The 19,901-nt window shown below is 40.3% G+C and overlaps 1 protein-coding gene across 3 annotated transcripts in view; it reads right to left on the bottom strand.

The window, feature by feature from the left end:
* mlh3 (mutL homolog 3 (E. coli)) overlaps window positions 1–19,901 on the bottom strand; it is a 60,156-nt gene that overhangs the window by 5,947 nt on the left and 34,308 nt on the right. For 2 of the 3 annotated variants that reach the window (XM_042098205.1, XM_042098204.1), the window contains exons 7-9: window positions 14,277–14,436; window positions 10,421–10,444; window positions 10,213–10,291 (exon numbers count right to left, since the gene is read on the bottom strand). In XM_042098205.1, the coding sequence (XP_041954139.1) occupies window positions 10,213–10,291; window positions 10,421–10,444; window positions 14,277–14,436 (263 nt within the window). Of the gene's footprint in view, window positions 1–10,212; window positions 10,292–10,420; window positions 10,445–14,276; window positions 14,437–19,901 lie in introns of those variants that run through there. The other variant, XM_042098206.1, reaches the window with a different exon arrangement.

Raw genomic sequence — 19,901 nt, 5'->3', positions numbered from 1 at the left:
AGGTGGGGGAGGGGTGCCCTCGCACCGGGCCCCTGCGGGGCCGGGGGCGTGCCGCACCCCCTCAAGCTCCGCCCCTGATCATCCCACCTCTTGTAACTTTGACCTCAGGTGCTTTAAACACCATGTCCTATTCTCCACACCTGACTGTCATAAGCATTTGTCATTGTTTACAGACCTTACGGTCCGTATTGACCCTAGGCAGATGGGTCAGGCCCTTGAGTCGTGGATCTGCTCGAGGTTTCTTCCTATATGTATCTCCAATTCTAGGGAGTTTTTCCTCGCCCCTGTTACCCATGGGCCTTCCTTCTTTCTTCCTTTTCTTTTCTCCCTCTTTTCTTTTTCTCTGATTGCCTACATTCTGTAAAGCGCCATGATACATGTGTAATGTTTTGGCGCTATATAAGCACAATAAATTGAATTGAATTGAATTAAATTGAAATTGAATTGTATTCTCCAAACATTCAGCCATATGTCCTCAGTAATTTCAATGTCCAGCTTTTTCCCAGCGTTCCTTCACATAGTCTGTGGAGTCCTTTTTCAGTGATGTGATGTCATAACACAGCTTGCTTATTAGTCCTTTAGTAGCTCCAGAATTATAGGCATGAGCAAATAATTGAATAACAGTAACTCTCTTGGATTAGATCCTTTAATCATTTTCCAAAAATAGTCACAAAGTTGTAGATACCTGAAAAAGTCCTGCTTACTCAACCCATATGTCTGGCAAAGGTAGTCAAAACTTACAAGCTCCCAGTTCTTAGTTATCTTGCATAAACAGGTGATACCAGAATACAAACATTGTCTGTATCTACGGTCAATCAATGCCGACATGTAGTCAGGGTCATATGCCGGCCATCTAAGCAGTTTGACCTCTCTCTGTAGTTAGAAGTGTCGAACAACTTCTACCCATATTTTTAGTAAAAGATTCACCCACTGACTTTCTATTTGCAATATTTCTCTCTCCCTATCAACACAGCCTATCAATGCCTGGATTGGTGTATTTGTTAGAGAAACCTCTATAGTCTTCCATCTGGCTTCATACAATGGGTTACACCAGCATACAAGAGGCCTCAACTAAGTTGATACGTTGACAGGGCCATGCCCTCCCCTCTCCCTTGGTAACTGAAGGGTAGATCATTTTACCCCTATTGTTCCAAATGAATCGCGATATATACTTATTCCATTCTCTAAACTGTTTTAGCGGAATTTCGTTTGGAAGTGATAGAAAAAGATATAATAATCTGGGGAGAATATTAATTTTAACTGATCTGATTCTATCACCAAAGTCAAGAGGAAGAAGTCCCCACCTATTAAAATCATTGTGTATCTTTTTGTTTATGTGATTATAATTAACATCAAATAACTGTGATTGGTCTTTAGGTAAATACACTCCCAAGTACTTAAATTTAAAAATTGTATTTCTCAATAAATTCTTGTGGGGGGGTGTAACTGAATGCAATAGCCTGGGTTTTCTGTACGTTAGGAACATATCCTGAGTATGTTCCATATGTTTCCAGCATTTTCATCAGTACGGGCAGGCCAGAACCTGGGTCCCTTAACGTAACTAGTACATCGTCTGAATATAGACTCACTCTATATTCCTCTCCCCCTATAGATATGCATTTCAATTCTGTCTTTAATATACTGCTTAAACAGAGGATTAAGCAGCATATTAAAATCTCCTGCACAGATTAGTGTTCCAAAAGTTTCTGATGCGAATAAATCAAACACCTTTCTGTAAGCCTAGCTTTTTTAACTTTTCGTGTTCCACTTCTGATAAGTGAGTCTCCTGCCAAAATGCTATGTTGATCTTCTCCGTTTTAATTTTAGCTATCATTTTACTGCATTTAATTGGATTATTTAGCCCATTCACATTCAGAGAGAGTACGTTATAGTACTGATAAAGCATTGAGTTTACCTTTGTAATGTTGTACCCCCATGCCCTCAAACAATCAACGAAAAGATAAAGAAAAAAAATAAGAAAACTCCAAGAACTATAATACAAAGCGTTGAACAGAGCTTCCAACAAAAAAGGTGAAATATTGCCTTTAGCAAATGAGGGGTGTTGGCCACAGAGTGGGGTCCCTCAACAAGGAAAAAAAAGTCTTGTGGCTTTCAGTCTATGATATACTGTAAAGGTATCAGCAGTTAACGTAATCCAACAATGAGGAATTATTACCAGTTAAATCATTCCTCCTCCGCCACGGGGCCTGTCTCCGTCCTGCGATACCTTCTTCAATCTCTCACGAACCTGTTGCTGGAACTGCTCCCTCTCTCCACTGGGTCGGGTCTCAGTCATCTCCCATGGCATCAGTCTGGCCAGCATTTCCTCCGTAATGCCCTCGGTCTTGGTCCCACAAATTACTTTGTCCATGCTAAGCCCACGCTTTCGCAAATCCTCCACTGCTTGTATCGCGTTGTTATACATGACCGGGCCCGTCTTAAAATGAACTCGCATTCTAGCTAGGGGAGTCTGGAAACATATTCCATTCTCCTTCAAGGCCTTCTTAACGGTGCAAATTCCTTCCTCCTCTTCTGCACAATCATGGTCAAAATACATTCTTTCTTTCTACCAGGCGGTATATATGATCTTCTCTTTAACTGAGAACTGGAGGAAGCAGACCACCATAGAGTGCGGTGGAGCGTTTGCAGTTGGTTTCGGTCAGTGGCGTCGTTAGACCTGGGCATTCGGGGCTATAGCCCCGGATCCTCTGGGGATAGCCCCGGATCTATGGGCCGTCAACAACAACAAAAACTCTAATCGTGAATGAAATAAATAGCCCCGTAGAAGAGACTTTTGTGTTTTGTGTCCATTGTGTTCATTAACAGCAGCGCAAGACAATCTGACGTGATCTGGGCAGGTTTAGAATCATTTGTTGCAAAATGTTGCAATTTCAATTCTCCTCTACGCTATTACGCATTGCTGTTTCGTGCTTCTACTAACTAGCCTTAGCGAAATAAGTGTAAAAGGACAAATGGATATTAGAAGTTTATTTAGAGAAAAAAAAAGGGCAGAGCAGGGACAAGAAGTGGAAACTCTTCAGTGTGTCATCATCTCCCGCAACCCAGGAGGACATTTCGATCAGCTCAGTTTCAATATATCGTGATTTACTATTGAATCACATGCGCAGTAAATAAACCTGACCTCGTTTGTAGGGGGCTTCCAAGCAATGCATGTTGGGCTTGATTTTGACAGAATGGAACTTTTTCTTTGGGCAAAAGTTCGTGATCTACAACCCAAATGCATTGCTTTCAAGGCACCCATAGCCCATTAATTGAAGGGGATGACGTCCGAAATGTTTATCCCGAGACGAACGCTCACACCTGTCAAGTGCACGACAGAGGTGCATGACGATGTTTATTCTACAGGCTATTTTAATGTGATATTTGGGGTGTTGTATGTGGTGCACTTTGGCAGAAGAGACGTTCTCCTCAGGGGCGCCTGCAGGAATTAATGCTATGGTACGCACACCCATCCCTCCCCCCCCCCCCCCCGCAAAAAAAAATAATTCACTCGTGAACAATATTTGTCCGTTTTAGGTCCGTGCATTGGTCAGTCAGCAAAAAAGTAGCCTACATAGCATAACAACATCCACATGCAATAATACAACGACAACGTCTACAATGACCTATTCATTTGGACAACTTGATACAGCCCTATACAGGCTAAAGTTACCTTTAGTTTTGTTCTAGCGTATGTGACGTCTGGCTTTAGTGCAGTCTAACGTTCTGACAAGCACACCCATAGACTGTATATATAGAACTGGACAGTGTGGCTGCATTCTACAGTGTTCTATGGAATTGAAGCCGCCGAGGCGACGCCATCTTGGAAAATTTGGAGCCAATTTGAAGTGCGGCTGCGCAGCAAAAGTTGAAGCATGCGCAGTGAAGAGGAGTCGCGGTCAGGCACGCCCACTCAGTTGCCACTCAGCGAGTTAAACACGCCCCTTGTCAAGTGAAACCCGCCCCCTTCTCCTTTCCACAACGCAGGTCGACTCGGCGCTGAAGGCTAGCTGGCTGGATGAATTTTACGGCTGTGACTGAGTTAGCTAAACAGTACAAACAACAATCGGTTTGTTCTTGTCTGGTAAGTGTTGCGTATCAACTGAAACGTTTTTTTGTCTATTGGTGTTCTTAAATACGTCTAAGAGAGCTTATTATGTTGATTATAGACTGTGACAATTTAGTATGGTGAATACTAATGAGCTAACAACAGAAATGCGGACAGCGAATTACATGCTAACGTTAGCAGCTACATTAACGTTACCGGGAGGCTAAGTTAGTCATTGAAGTGAAGATTAGCACACAGCTCCCTTAACAGTCGATGCATGATATAATTGGTTTTATTAGTTGTTGCTGTTTTCAAATATCATGTATGCCATCCAACATGGAGTTACCATTGACTGTACATGGGGATTAATAACACTAGACAGTCAGTACAGTATATGATGTGATAAAGCAACGGTATGATGTGATAAAGCAACGCAAGTTAACGTTAACGTAATGTGAAGCATGGACCTCATCAACCTCGTGTTAATGTAACTACTAGCCATTTTTTCTAACGTTAACGACACCTCTGTTAGAGCTACTTCTGTGATGGTAGGTCGGTAGCATAGACTGTAAAAAATAGATCGGTAGGTCAGTAGTTGTAGACCGCATAAGTGAATGATCGATAAATGAAACGCCTGCATTAAACACTAGCTGCTACGCCAAGAACCAGTCACTTCCCAGGGATATCGGTGAACATTTGAGAAAGACCTTAGTTTGTCATCTAACGTCCATGATCAGTCATACTGATAACGTTATTTTTCAAGCTGACGCAAGTTAATAACATTCACACCGCATATTTAAATGTGTAGTTAACATTGTAGGTAGGCTGTGAAGTTTATTGCACACATATATTTAATTAATTGGTATTACTAGTGGTGTTGAGTGCCTGATTAGATGCTTTGTAATGTTGTAAAATTGTCTGACTAACTTTATTGTAACTTTCCTTTTTGCAGGTAAGATATGGGTGATGACTGAATGTACTGGAGGTGGCGGCAAGGTGGTCTCCATGGTCTACATTAGTCTGCAAGCAAGGGAATGCCTACGTGAAGATGTTTGGCTGGGGTGGTCTGAGGTGGCATGTCCTCCCCCTTTCTCCAAGTACCCTGACATCCATCTCCCTGACATCATCACCCACCGTCACTGGATCAACCTGAAGCCCCTTATACATGGGACATGGCACAGCACCACTACGTTCTGAAAACACATGACTTTCAATAACTTGCATGGCACCAAGAAAGGTCTGCTTCTGCTCTGAACCTTCTGTTAATGTGACATCATTTATACTTGAGGCTGTACACATCCCTTTGTTTCTATTTTCTTTATTGATGTCACCCAAACTTCAACTTTCTGTATGCCCCTGAACTCACACAAAATGTAAATTGCAATGCGCCATTTAACTAGTGGTGTAGTAGAGTTAGTTAGTTGTAGTGGTGGGTATACTGTGAGCAACCCCAAATGTTATTAAATACATATCCTTGCCTATTTTAAATGGGTTTACTGTGTAGTCCTGTGTATCACGTAGACTATACCACGGTCATTTAACTGCCTTGGTATTTAAGTCAGAGGCCATTGCTTAGTATTTAACTGTAGCCTACACAAAGATGTAGATGTTACAAGAATGTTAATATCAGATTAATTATTGGTTGATACTAAATCAATATTGAATGTTTTTTATTTATTTTGTGTGATCTATCATTCAGAATGCTGCAACATGCCACAATCAGCCAAAGAGGACACATCGTAACTCCTCTCCTAGTTACTCTCCATTGGCTCCCTACAGTAGACAGAATTAAATTTAAATCTCTCACTTTGGCCTATAGGACATTGACTGGATCTGCTCCTTGTTATTTTAATTCAATGATCAAGATATACATCCCCAACCGCCCACTGTGGTCTTCTGATGAACTTCTGTTGTGTCGACCAGTCTTAAACGCTAGGTCAAATTCAAGACTCTTTTCCTCAGTGGTACCATGTTGGTGGAATGAGTTGCCCAGTGCTCTTCGTTCTTGTGATAGTTTTTGGTCTTTTAAGCACTTCTTATACATTATGGTTTGTATGCAGTAGTACTGTTTTATTTTCATTATAGGCTGTTGATTAATTTGACATTGTTTATTATTGATATTCTCCTTAATGTAGTCTTACCATGTTATTGTTATTATATTATTGATTGAATGGGCATTATTATTTATTATTGCTTTCCCCCCTCATTGTTTATTTCATTAGGCTATTGATTGATCCCTGTTTTAAGTATTATATTGTTTTGTATTTGTTAAGGGTAACCATAACCATCATAATGTGGTATTTTCTTATGCACTTGAAACAAAGAATAAAAATGTTTCTTTAAACGTAGTACCACTTTATTTAAATCACACACTGAACAGCAAAGTAGCTTCCTGATTATGTGTAAAATGTTTAGAGTATCCTGTCCTGATGTAGTAGGTCCATGTTCTCATATTTTTACAGCTGACATGAAGGCTGCAGTATTACATTTTTGATTTATAATGGAGCACCCTCTCTGGTGAAAGACTAGCAAGCCTGTGGTAGAGGCATACGATTACAGACATATTGAGAGGGCCTATCAATGAGTTGTCACAGTTTTCAATTTAGACGTATTATTTTGAAATGATGTACGTCTACGGGAGGATTTACCCCGCAAAATGCTACGGGAGGATTTCTCATGCAAAATGCTTCTCCAGCAGTGCAATCGCAGGTAACAACGATACCTTAACGCATTTTCAGATACCGCTGTTCTGAGCATACTAAGCAAATTGGCCATTTCTAACTTTGAATCCCTCCTCACGTTAAGCTATGGTCCAATAATGTGTTCACTAAAACACAAGTAACGTTATTTGTCGGGCTGATTCATAAATGGGCATACCGAGGTTGTCGACCTAGCAGGCTAGGTGGCGTTTTTTGCCATTCGCAAAACTAAGTAAGAGTTAACGTTAATGAAACTTTACATCGCCTTCTCCAGTGACAAAGTATATCCAAATGAAGTTGCAACGATGATGGCGGCAATCACTGGTTACGTTAAACCATTTCAAACAAGTAGGACTGTAAATGATGGTGACTATGGCTAACGTCACTTCGGATCAATATAGCAGAGCCCTTTTACTTTACCTATCAACTGGCTAATGCTAGCATGATGTAGCATGCTATGAGCTAATATACTTAGCATCTACGAAAGAACAGAACATATCTTTTTTCACAAAGAATCTGTCACAACTAACAACGATGTCTCTTACCAGCAACTACACAATGTATGACTATCAATATGTATTTAGTCAGACTGTGATAAGATATAGCCTAATGATAATAACAGCAACACTTATTTAGGTTAGATTATGTGTCGAAATCATAGGGTCGAAATCAGGTGTTAAAATAAGTGAGCGATGACGCGGTAGTGTCTGCAGCCAGCTGTCAATCATAGGTGTAAACACGCCCTTTTAGATTTGTTAATATAACATTAAAAAAAATAATTTCAGCGAGAAAAGAAAAATTGTGTGTATTGAAGCATCTTGAAAACTATTTTTTCGAATAAAAAGTTGTTGATACAAAAATAGTTTTAGATGAGAAAAGTGACACGGAAAGTTGGCTACTTGGCCATTGAAATACATGGGGATGGGCGGAGTTACACATTGTACTGCAGCCAGCCACCAGGGGGCTCTGGACTAACGCTCGCATCACTCTTAACAGACGGCACACTGTCCAGTTCTATATATACAGTCTATGAGCACACCAATTGCCTACCTTGTTCTTGTCCATCTGGAATAACTCCTAGCGTTGCTGCCTCCATCCTTTCTGTTTTCGTTGTTTAAAACTTGTGATATCCATGATGAGTATTGAGTTCGTGAATTAGCTCAACATTGTGTGCTGATAACCATATAGATAGCCGAGTAAAAGAAAACAACAAGTAGCCTATTGCGTGGCTGCATGCGTATTCTCTCTCCTGCTCAAACATAATGTGTTCACTAACTTTACGTAGGCTAATAGAAAATGGTAAATAGCCTGATGGCATGCAGCTAATGGGATACTGTACATAGTTGGGAAGGTATGGTAGGCCAATTTGGTGTGAATACACACACACACAATTTGCTCTCGCTGTTGAGTAGCCTGATGGTACGCACAGTGTGTACGGACGTACACCTGCAGGCGCGCCTGGTTCTCCTTACACGGTCTTTAAACATCAAAATATTCAGAATGCCGTGACGTGAGTCATTACGATTGGCCTTCCTTTTCATTCTCAAAGTAGGTTAAAATTGCATGTTCATCAGCACGATTTTTCAAAATCTCTCGGGGGAGAAACCCCCGGACAAAAAAGAACTCTAACTTCTGGGCTCTAGCCCCGAATGTTTTAAATAGCTAGCGACGCCCCTGGTTTCGGTGCTAAGGCCCTGTGTGCACTGCCCCAGTACGATCATCTCCCAGTTTCGTCTATCATATTAGCGACGAACACAGCCGTGGAGCTGCCCTCTGCATCCTCTGGAATGCCATAAATTCGAATATTTTTGCGTCTGAAATGTCCTTCCAACTCGGTCACCTTTTCTTGCAATGCTCTCTGACTAGAAAGCAGTTGAGTGAGAGCACCCTTGACTCCAATGTCCCACCACTCTGCATCGGCCATGTTCTTCGCCAGTTCTGTAACACTCTTCTCCAGTCCTTCTATGTGGCCGGTCAAATCTTGCATTTTTCTGTCATGAATTCGGCAATTTGTTTTTTATATCCTCTCCAAAGCACTTGTGAAATACGAACAGATCACTTTTCAGTTCAGCTCGTAGCGTTGCCATTCCTGTAGCCACAACCTCGCTCCGGCTTCACGAATTGACACCAAACTTTCGTTGCCTTCATAGTCTCCACCCTGTAGGATGTCGCTGGCTACAGCCTCTTTCTCTATATCTCTTCCCACGTTATTTTGTGTCCTTCCTCCTCTCTTGGATTTGTCCCCGCTCATTATTGTATATATATTAATCGATTTGAGTGAATAGAATACTGAATTAAATGGGGAATTTTAATGCTGATACCGGAGCTGTGAAATTACGCAGCCATGCCAGCTAGCTCGCCACCGGAAGTCTCATTGTGCGTCTTTTTGAAGGAATAATATGTAGCATTTCTTCTGCTGTTCCAAGCAATTGAATTCACAAAAATATGATTGTAGCTTTTCAGACCTGTTTTCAATGCCTTATCACATCCAACCAGGCTGTTATTTTGTTAATGCAGAGGTAAGACTTTGAGCAAAACATGACATATTCATACCAACTTTACCAGGGGTGCCAAGGAATGTGGAGGGCCGATGTATGTTTAGTGTAAGTATGCTATTAATCACACAGGTTTAAAGATGTAGAATAGAATAGAATTAGGGCTGTGCTAACGTTTTGCTGAGCCTACCCTAACTAACAGACAAAGTCCCTTACTAAATTTACTACATTTATTGCACACTTGAAAAAATGTCTTCAAAAGTATGTTGAAGGTGGTTACATTTATTTCTATTCCAATAACTTCACACACTACATTTCCGTTCACACTGTGTAACTGTTTAGTTTAATTTCTTGAACTGCTCTATTTCTTATCCTGGACTGCCACCTACTGGAAAAGGCAACAACCTAGTAATTATGTAAATAAAAATCAACATGTTTGAATGATTAAAAAAGGATAAATCACAGGGAGTATTCCACACATTACCTTGATGTTATGGTAGCCTACTCTGGACATGTCACTGACAGTAAGTGGTAACTTCAGTCATTCACATTTATCATGCTAAAAATCTGACACCAGGCACTACGCTGATGCCTGAGCCAAATGGAAAATTATCATAAAAGAGAGAGACATTGAACTTTAAACTCTATAATGTTGGTTTGGCTCTTCATTGATTCACTCATCTGCCAAACTTGTTTTTAAGATGTTCATAGCAAAAATGGATGCATGTGATTAATTTAGATTAATTAATCACAGAGTATGTAATAAATTAGATTAATTTTTTAAGTGATTGACAGCCCTAAATAGAATAGAATATACTTTAATGTCCCCATGGGGAAATTTGTCTTGGACTCATCAAAGCATAACTTAGTAATAGACATACATCAACATGGACATGACAGACAACACGTTACATAATAATGTGCACCATCATATGAGGAGACATCAAAACCATTAGTAATCTGGACTCACCATGACAGGCCTGAGATGCTAGTACATTATGTACTGTTAGTGGTAGGGTGGTCTGTAGTCTTCTTGTCAAACGCAGCGACTAATGGAAAACACTATATTTTAGCAATATAATCAACACACCATTAAATCTTTATGTAGATTTGTAAGTTCCTGTTTAAAGAAGTGTTATGTATTGATAGTGTTCAAATAAATAAGGGAGGTGGCTCACCTTAATCTGCTCTCGGAGATACTCCTAATTTTGCAGTCAGTAAGCAGGAGAGAATAAAACAGCATTTTGAATGCATGTTGAAAGCTTTTGAATATCACATGCCCCCACCCCCCTGGTATAGTTTGAAGAGTAATACCGCTCTCTCACTTGTTTCCAAAAACCTTTTTACAACCTATTATCCAACTGACAACAATAAACATAACTGATGAGTGTGGCTGAACCGTTTCCCAATTTCAGGGTCTTTTTTTATCTTTTGTTGTACCAGGTCACTATGCACTCTCTAAATCCACAATATGGTTATTCTTAATATGGTCAATACTTGGAATATTAATGTCCGTGTAAACGTTTTGTGACAGATGAGGCGGTGAAGTCCCCTCTATTTAGGCTACCTGCACAAAACATACCCAAGTACGAAAACCCTTGCTTTTCTTGTTAGGGAAATGGTGGATGTGATGTCCTGACAAGTTGGAATTAGTGCAACCACAATGATTAATCACTATGACTTTCCAAAAAATCAACAAACTTTATCTCTCACCACTGCTCAGACTACACCTGCAAAGACAACAGAGCTCAAGTGCCAATTTAATCACAACTCTCGGGCCCTTCAGAAGACTGAACCCAGAAAAAGGACCGGAGCACACAATTAGTTATTCCGAGCTTTACTGGTGCTGATGATAAACATTTCAATGCGATAGCGTCTTCATCAGTTATCAGAGTGTTTGTGTTCAAGCAGCTCTTTAATTTTTTGAAGGAAACGAGGATGTAACGATAGGAACGATAGGCAGCTTGGACCTGATGCACATAAAAAAATTACTGAAATTTGGCACAGTTTGATTTGACGTGAAGCAATTACTCCATAGTACAGTGTTCCGTACCCAACCCTAATAAAAATGTATAGTTTTTGTACAATATGCTCTAAAGAACTGATGTTCCTCAGTATTTGAGTGTCTCTCCAATGCAACATACATTTCTATACATCCCATTTCCTCTTTCCATAAACGGTTCTCTAATGAAGATCATGCAACATCCATTGTTAGGATAGTGAGGGCTGTCCCTGAGTCAGACAAGTGACTATGTGATACACAGCTCTGGAAAGAATTAGGAGACCACTGCAAATTTGAATATGACCGTCAACTCATTTGAATGTCACTCCGCAACCATAGGATGACATCAGACAAATGTACAGTGGTCTCTCAATTTTTTCCAGAGCTGTACATTAAATGATGATTAATTGTAGATGGTAAAACAATGAATAACAGAACACAGGCTAAGTCTCGAACAGTAAAACTGCAAAGACCCCAGAATTCTACAAGCCTCCAATAGCAGGAGAGACAAAATGCATATGGGGTATTGTGCATTTTTGTGAGTTTTTATCCATGAAATGTCCATGTATTGTTATATGCCTGTATGCAATGGTTTTGTCTAGACACAATGTAATTCACCTGTCGCTAAGCCCCGCCCCCCATTGTTACCGTGTGAAAACTCGGACAAACAAACCAGACTTGATTAAAAATACATTGTGGACAATGGCAGCTGACAGTATATGAAAGCAGGCTTTGAGGACGTTTTGGTCGATAAAAGGATTTACTTTCCTCCAGAAGCTATCAAAAGGGACTTAATTATGCTATGGATGGGTGTATTCAAAACTTTAGAATACATACAAGGTGACAAGCAGTTGTGGAGAGTAGCCGTGCAAATCCCACTGACGTTAATGCTAGCTAGCTAGCTAGTGGAAGATTGATACTAAGATATGTTAGGTTACGTTAATATTTGATGTAGTACATTACATTACATTACATTACATTTAGCAGACACTTCTTGACCGAAGTGACTTACATATGTCAGCTATATTACAAGGGATCACATTGTCCCCGGAGCAACTTGGGGTTAAGTGCCTTGCTCAAGGGCACAACGGTGGAAGCCGGGAATTGAACCGACAACTTTCAGGCTACTGCACGCTAGCCCAGCTCCTTAACCACTACACTACCACCGCCCATAGTAAGAATATAGTAGTTGGTTAATGAGCATTTTCATCTTGGGATTTAACAGGGAACCTGTGCCCACGCTGTTGGCTTAGTTGCCTACATTACGTGAGCTGTTGCAAACGCGAGAGACGTCCTGTAGGCTACTTTTGATGAAAATATACCCCATTTTTTAGCCTCTCGGGGTACCGGCTATCAGTATTACACGTCCCCAATGCAAAACGTTTGACCATGGTTATCCATCGGGGTTTTTTGAGTTAATAAACTCCATAAATAACCATTAATTTGTCATTTAATGCCTGCCCCCTGTTGTTTCCTATGGAGTTGTCCGAGCTGATGTCCGAGTCCCGTTGAGGCTGGACTGTCATTGGCTCATCAGCGTTCTAAGGGTGGCGCTTAGCGACAGGTCAATTGTGTGCAATCAACCGGTATAAGATCACTTGGATTTGCTGCAGGAACTTTGTTGCTGGTAACATGTCCCCAGTCGTGATTTCTATCCTCGATTGTAATTAAAGATGGTACCTTTTTTACTGCTAGCTGTGTTGCCTTATTGCCAGAATTTTTCCCACAGAAGTTATTGTAAAAAACCTGTCACGGAGCAGTTGCCATGTCACTGGTCACATAGCAGAGTCACATAGCTCAGCTGGAGGCTCCCGCAACTGTTGTAATGAGGTGTATGTCTGTCTGTCTGCCTGTCTGTAACTGATGCTCGTAATGAATTTTAGGAAGTATGTGATTAGTAGGGCTGTAACGATACACCAACCTTACGATTCGGTTTGTATCACGATGTTTGACCCACGGTTCGATACGAATTTCGATTTTTTATTTTTATTTTTTTTTGGGGGGGGTGGGGGGGGGCTAGACATTTTATTAAATAACATTTTAATAGCCTCCTTTAGATTAGAACACCAGAGGATTACAATATAATATATCTATTATTTTATATCCTGATATAAAAATATTTTTCTGAATGACTGATATTTATGACAGCACACTTTATGCAGATTAGCCTATAGTCTATAGCCTAGGCCTACTATTTTTTATTACAACTCTTATTACCTCTTTAATTTAGCTGTCTGGTTGAAGCCTGGAAAAATTGTAAACAAAGGCTAAGCTAGCAAATTATGCTACTATCATAGTCTACTGATTAGACTGTTCAGTTTCCCCATGTGTGTTTAAGTTTCAAGGTAATACTTGTTCTCCTTGGGACAGGCCCTTTTGGGAAACGTTGGTATTGAGATGATCAGTCAACTTCAATGCAAGAGTATTAAACAAATATGTGCAGCATGCTAATGATGCTAAGCAGATTTAATAGTAATTTAGCTAGTCGTCTATGCGTCCTTGCTTTCACGATTGTGAATGTTTTATTTAAGTCGCGCGTGTTCATTGAGCAGGAGAGGGAGGGAGAGTGAGAGGGAGGGAGAGTGAGAGGGAGGGAGCGCGAGAGAGAGCGGGGCAAGGAGAGGGGGTTTACTTCTATACTGTTTGGTAAAGTTGCACACATAGTCTACAATGAAAGCAAGGAGAGGTATGAAATTATTATTTATTTATTTATTTGTTTTTGGACAACGTAGGCTACCGATAAGTAAAGCAGGAGTTGTGGGTTGCTTTTTTTGAGTTGTGATTCTGCCTTTTCACACCGCGACACAGTATCGTGGATATGAATGTCGCGATTTCGGTTTTCGAATCGTATATCGTTACAGCCCTAGTGATTAGAGTGACACAATCATGAAGGATTCCGGGCTCATCAAGGATTCCCGAGCTAACAAAGATCCAGCTTTGAGAACTACAATTTTCCTATGGCTTTTAGAACAACAACAAAAAAACACACATACATCATGCATTAGAATGTTGAATGACAGGCAAACTTATACCTCTACTAGAGACTTGACCACAGAGAGTCTACCACGGCGCAACTTGGTGTTTTCTCTCTCCAGAAAACATGCAGGAACTTTCCGCAATAACACACACGACTTGTCACTGTGAGGAAATTCCATATCCAGTCCCAGAGAGCTGAGAAGAGGCTGGCAGGATCTGCAAGAGTATCAAAAGCATCACATTAAAAAAAAAACACGGTCACTAAAAAATACCTGTCTAAAGTAGTTCTTAGATATTTAGTACATCGTATTCCCTCAACTACAGAATTATGATAAAAACAAAGTCTATTTCAATGTGAATAGTTGCAAGAGTTCCACACAGACCTCAGAGATAAAGAAGACTTCAGAAGTACACGTCTGTGCTCATAGGCACAATATACTTTACAATAGCACAATTCTGAGCTTTGGGGGACCTGTGCATCACGGTATTGGAGCTAACTTCCCAAGAGCAAATAAAAATATAGGCTTTACAACTTCCAATTGCAACCACCAAATGTGGTGTTGTTTTTAAAGGAACATGCCGACTTTTTGCGTGTGTGTTTACATTAAGGGATACTTCGCCGATTGGCATTAAGCTTTCATTAGAAATCATTAGAAACCTGGTAGTATTTTCGTATGATCACATTTCTCTCCCTCATTTTCCCCTGAGACAAGAGATATCTGTATTTCCTGCCTGGAAAAAAATCGTCCGATGATGCAAAAAAAATAATTAGCTAGTTCTGCATGTTTTCAACCCACCCATAGGGGGTGGGACCCCACTCCCAGAATGTACAAATAGTGTCCTCCATCTTTCTTTGAAGCTATGCTACCAGGTTAGGCCCTTGCTCTTTGGAGAAAGCTGAGAAGTAACGATGATGGCAGAATGGGATATTGAAGATCTGGAGGAGGCAGCCGCAGCAGCTGCTGCAGCAAAAGAGCAAGACCTGCCTGTCATTTAGTAGGAAGAGCCTGGGCTGACTCAAGCTGGAGAGGACTGGTGGTGTCAGTGCTCTTGCTGTCCACCAGGCCATGAATTTCAGTGATGCCAGTTTCTTCTTGAAGAAATTGCGAAATCGACTAAGGAAACAACAGTGTGTAACCAGAGTACCATAGCTTTGCACCACATATGGACAGGGGGGTCCCGGAGACATATCTCATGAGGATCCCGAAGGTGAGAGACTGGGGAAAGCCTAACGTTACTGCGGCTATCAAGAAGCTGTTGATGCTCAGGATGAGCTATAATAAGTTTAACATTGTTCATATAGGCTATTTCTTTTTAATTAAAAGTTCATGTTGGATGTGGTTTATTTTCTTATCCTTAGTGTTTCTCTATTAGATAAATTGTGATTTCAATTGGGAAAAAAAGGTTGACGACATAGTGTTTAATTCCTCCCTCATGGTCCGGATGAATGAAACATCGGGCATATGGGACAAAATAAACATACAGTTTAAGCGAAACATACATAGTTTAACCTATGTAAACTTTGATATTTTTCAACATATCCTAAATTAGGGGCGGCTTTTCATATGGGCAGTAGGCTATGGGCAGCCGCCCAGGGTGGCATCTTTCCAAGAGTGCTCGCAAAAAAAAAGTCGGAGAATTTTTTAGCTTTCATTTGCGTTTATCAGTTTTCTATCGCTCATTTGCACGTCAAGTCAATCATATGTCACTGTGTAGGAAGTGGGCACCCTATATACTTTGCAGGCGCCTGTGCTTGCTGCGGAGAAGGTCTCATACATAGAAGATGAGAAGGGGAAGGAGGCATGCCGCCGGGGGATCCTTCTCCCCGGAGCGGGGGAGTGGGGAATATCGCACAACTAACACAAGGAAATTACCAGTGCATGAAAATGCAAAACAAACTTTTATTTGGAAACAGTTGTGGGCAGAGGAAACAGTTGATGGGACTTGATGACAACTGACAGTTGAAATGGTTGAACAGTTAAATAGTTGAGTAGTTTAAATAGTTTCCTAGTTGTGGACAGAGGAAATAGTTGAACAGGATCTGTAGTCTTAAGAGAGCCAGATTGTATGCTTAAAGCCTGAGACAGAGTATATAGTTTAAAAGTTGAATGTAGATAGTGTAATGGATGTTGATAGACAAAGTTGAATGGATGTTGATAGGCAGATTGTTTAATGAATGTTGATAGATAGTTTAATGAGTGGATGAGTGAATGGTTTGAAGGGGATGAATGGATAGAAAGTGTGGAATGTGCCTTATATCCTTGTAGAATGGAGAGACACAGAGAGAGTTGGCCTAGTTGAGCAGAAAGCAGTTGATACAGGTGCAATCAGTTTAACTGGCTCTTTGATGGGGCCTAGTTGAGCAGCTGGCCGTCGATACAGGTGCAAATCAATTTAATTAGCCTATTGTGATGTCATAGTGCCAATGCAAAGTCTATGGGGAAAATAAGCTTGTTTTTTGCTAATATCTCAAAAAGTATAAAGTTTACAAAAGTGAAAAATACATTGCTCAAGTGTCCTTTTCAAGACCTACGTTACAAAGTTTGAATGAAGTTTCTACATGAAACGGTCGAAGCTGAGTTAGATGCAGAAATTTTGGTTAGGAGAATTAGAAGAAGAAGAAGAAGAAGATGACTTCGGATAACAGAACAGTGCATTTTCATGCACTGTAATTAGTAGTAAATTCTGCTGCTGCTGGACATTAGTTAAATGTCGGATATGGTAGCCTATGCTGTCAATTCGCGGGGCATCTGACATGAAAATATGTAAAATACACGACCTTCGTGCAAACAGGCAATAATGATGTGCTGTTAACGTTTGCAAAATAGCGATTTTTGAAAACTTACATATGAAGAACAGGACCTTGGATATATGGCAAAAAGATTGAGTGCCACATAAAACAATGATCGTTTTAATTTTAGAATCCTTATTCGTGCCAACATGTTACATTAATGAGTCCCTCTGTGTGCTTGTACAGTGGGTACTAGTTAAAAATGGACACTTCATTCACGAAAAACGTGATTCACGCAGCTGCGTGAAATGTAAGTACAACTGCAGCCGCTTGGGGGCAGCATAAGTCCGCTGTGGTGTTCCATGGTCGTACCGGACGGAGCGCTCGACAGCAAGGGCTGTGATTGGCCGCTTTTTTAGTGTGTCGTTTGTCTGCGTTTTTAGCAGCCCCTGCAACATGCTAGTCCACTGTAGCCTATAAGCTTTGTACATAATGTCAAACATAGTTTTGTATTCAGTGGCAGGATTTCTTGATTGTACAGTGCCTGTCTCTCAGTAATGTTTTAAAATGAGAGCTTCGTCAGCTGGCAGTAGGCTACTTTGTCGGCAGTCATGAGAAGTTTGCTTGCTAACAGAACATAAATATGCTGCCCAGAAACCTACACTAACAAGGTTGAAATATAGCCTTTGCCTACAGCATCTCCTTAACAAAATGTTAACAAAATGACAGTGTTCATATGACAAAGAAAAACGAATTCGGTCACTCAAGGCTGTGCCACAGCAACCAGTGTACAGTCTTACCCAATACTCGATGCAGCTAGCGTTCTCTGACGGTCGAGTGGGTTAATGCACGTGTATCCAGAACAGGTCTGTTCTTTCAGGCAGTCCCGAGTTCGAATCCAGGCAGGAGTAATGATGCGATGTTTTTCTTTAGAAATCTTTTTATTGAATCGAAGTTGTAGCCTACTATAGACAGTCAATGAGGTGTTCTGAAGTAGGCTTAGGCTGGGTGTAGGCTACTTTGAAACTTCTGCGGGGTAACAATAGGGATAGCAATAGGGAGGAGATGTCATCAGCTGGGGCCCCCGACAAGATCTCCCCTACGGATTGCTATACACTATATTTTATACTCCTCAGCCCTTGAGAAGTGCCACCCTCTCACGCCATCTTCCCATCATGCATCCTTTGTAATGCATAGATAAGTTTTTCTGGTTCCTTCCAGTTTGGTGAAATAAGGCCTTCTTATCTTATTCTCTTCCTAGCTATAAGGCACAGTGGCCTCGTCATCCCTGTCCTGTCCAGTCCTCACCAGCTTGATAACACCCCCTCTCCCTTAACCATATAAGGAGGAGATCCTCTCATCCTGGTTCCCCCAGTACTTTTCCACTCACCCCACTCCTCTGACAGTCGGTCTGGCCTACACAAGATACAATGACCTTACACTGCTCACAGCAAAGTGGCATTAAGACTTATGACACTCATGACTACATTCTTCTAAAAGATGAAAACCCATGCAATAGTATAAACCCTTATGAAACCCATGATTACATCCCTTCACATCCTGAAAACCCACCATAATACCTAGTAGAATCCTAGGTAATATCAGTCCACTGCTGCCGTTGCTTATATGCCTACTACCAACTTCAGGGAAGTATAACTATTGCAATGCGATGCAAGGGTAGTTTTTATTTCTAACACTATTCTATCAACATAGACATTTACATCGATTGTCTGGCGTTATAATTTAAGTTGAAGGAAAAAGCTCAAGATGGCAATGTTTATCAGGTGTTTGACAGAAATGGTTTGGATTTAATCTAAAACTTCTGCTATTCAGCTTGTCTAAATGAACTACAATGTTGTTATTGATGTACTGAATGTTATGTAATAGTACTTTGTTTTTTAATTCCAATATCATTTATGAACTGAAACAGTTATTTTAAAACATGTATTCACACAGATGTTTTAAATCAGGGGAAATTATTTTTGATTTCCCCTGATTTCAGAGAGGCTATTACTACAATACTAAAATAAGATGTGGAGGTTGAAACAACTGTTTTTACACAGAAAATAAAGTTTGTTTTGCTTTAATAAATGTCTTAATCTTTTGTCAATTCAGATAGTTGATTCTAAGCCTCAGCCAGCTACAGCCTCCTGACCTTTAACCTCTACCTGTGACCCCATGATCTTTAATTCCTTATTAAGGCTTAATTAACTGTGTTGGGTTTAATGAGGATCCTTCAATCTGCTTGAGAGGTATAAAACAAACATTGCATGTCAAGTATGACCTCACGTGACCTTGACCTTTGACCCCAAGACATTAAACACCTACTAATTTTAATCAAGAACTTATGGTGAGTAAGTACACCAAGTTTGGTAAAGATACTTTTACCAGTATGGGAGATATCAGTTAATATTTATATGTGATAATATACGATTTTGGCCCAATAATCATTATATCATGGTCCATTTAAAGCTGTATATCTTTTTTCTGAAATTCTTAATCTACATGAAATTACGGTTCGATTGATACCAAATATCCTTTTGCTGTATTTACTTCCACCTTCAACCCTAATTCGCTCAGACTAATATGAAAAATATAAAGACAAACCTGCGCTCACGTTTAAGGGCAATTTCGTGCAAATGGCGACAGCCTCAATTCTTGCATGAAACTTCACCTCACTGAATATGAGCCAGCCAGACTCCAAGGCCATAGGTAAGGCCTAAGGCCTATACTTCTGTCATTCCACTTTACATTTCAAGTTACTTGCACATTAGGCCCACTTTTAAAACTAGTAGAAAGTGTATTTAAAAATCCTCTGTTGAATGAAAGTAACTGTATGTTAAATATCCAAACTTTTCTTGTAACCGTCTTTATTTTTTAAAAAGATCTGAAAACATACCTGTACAGGAAAGCTTTTAGTTAACTCATCTTATCCTGTAGACTACTTTTT

The sequence above is a fragment of the Alosa sapidissima genome, chromosome 7 (genome assembly GCF_018492685.1).
Source record: "Alosa sapidissima isolate fAloSap1 chromosome 7, fAloSap1.pri, whole genome shotgun sequence".
In the NCBI taxonomy this organism is placed as follows: Eukaryota; Metazoa; Chordata; class Actinopteri; order Clupeiformes; family Clupeidae; genus Alosa; species Alosa sapidissima.
This window is presented reverse-complemented; position numbering and strand designations above follow the sequence as displayed.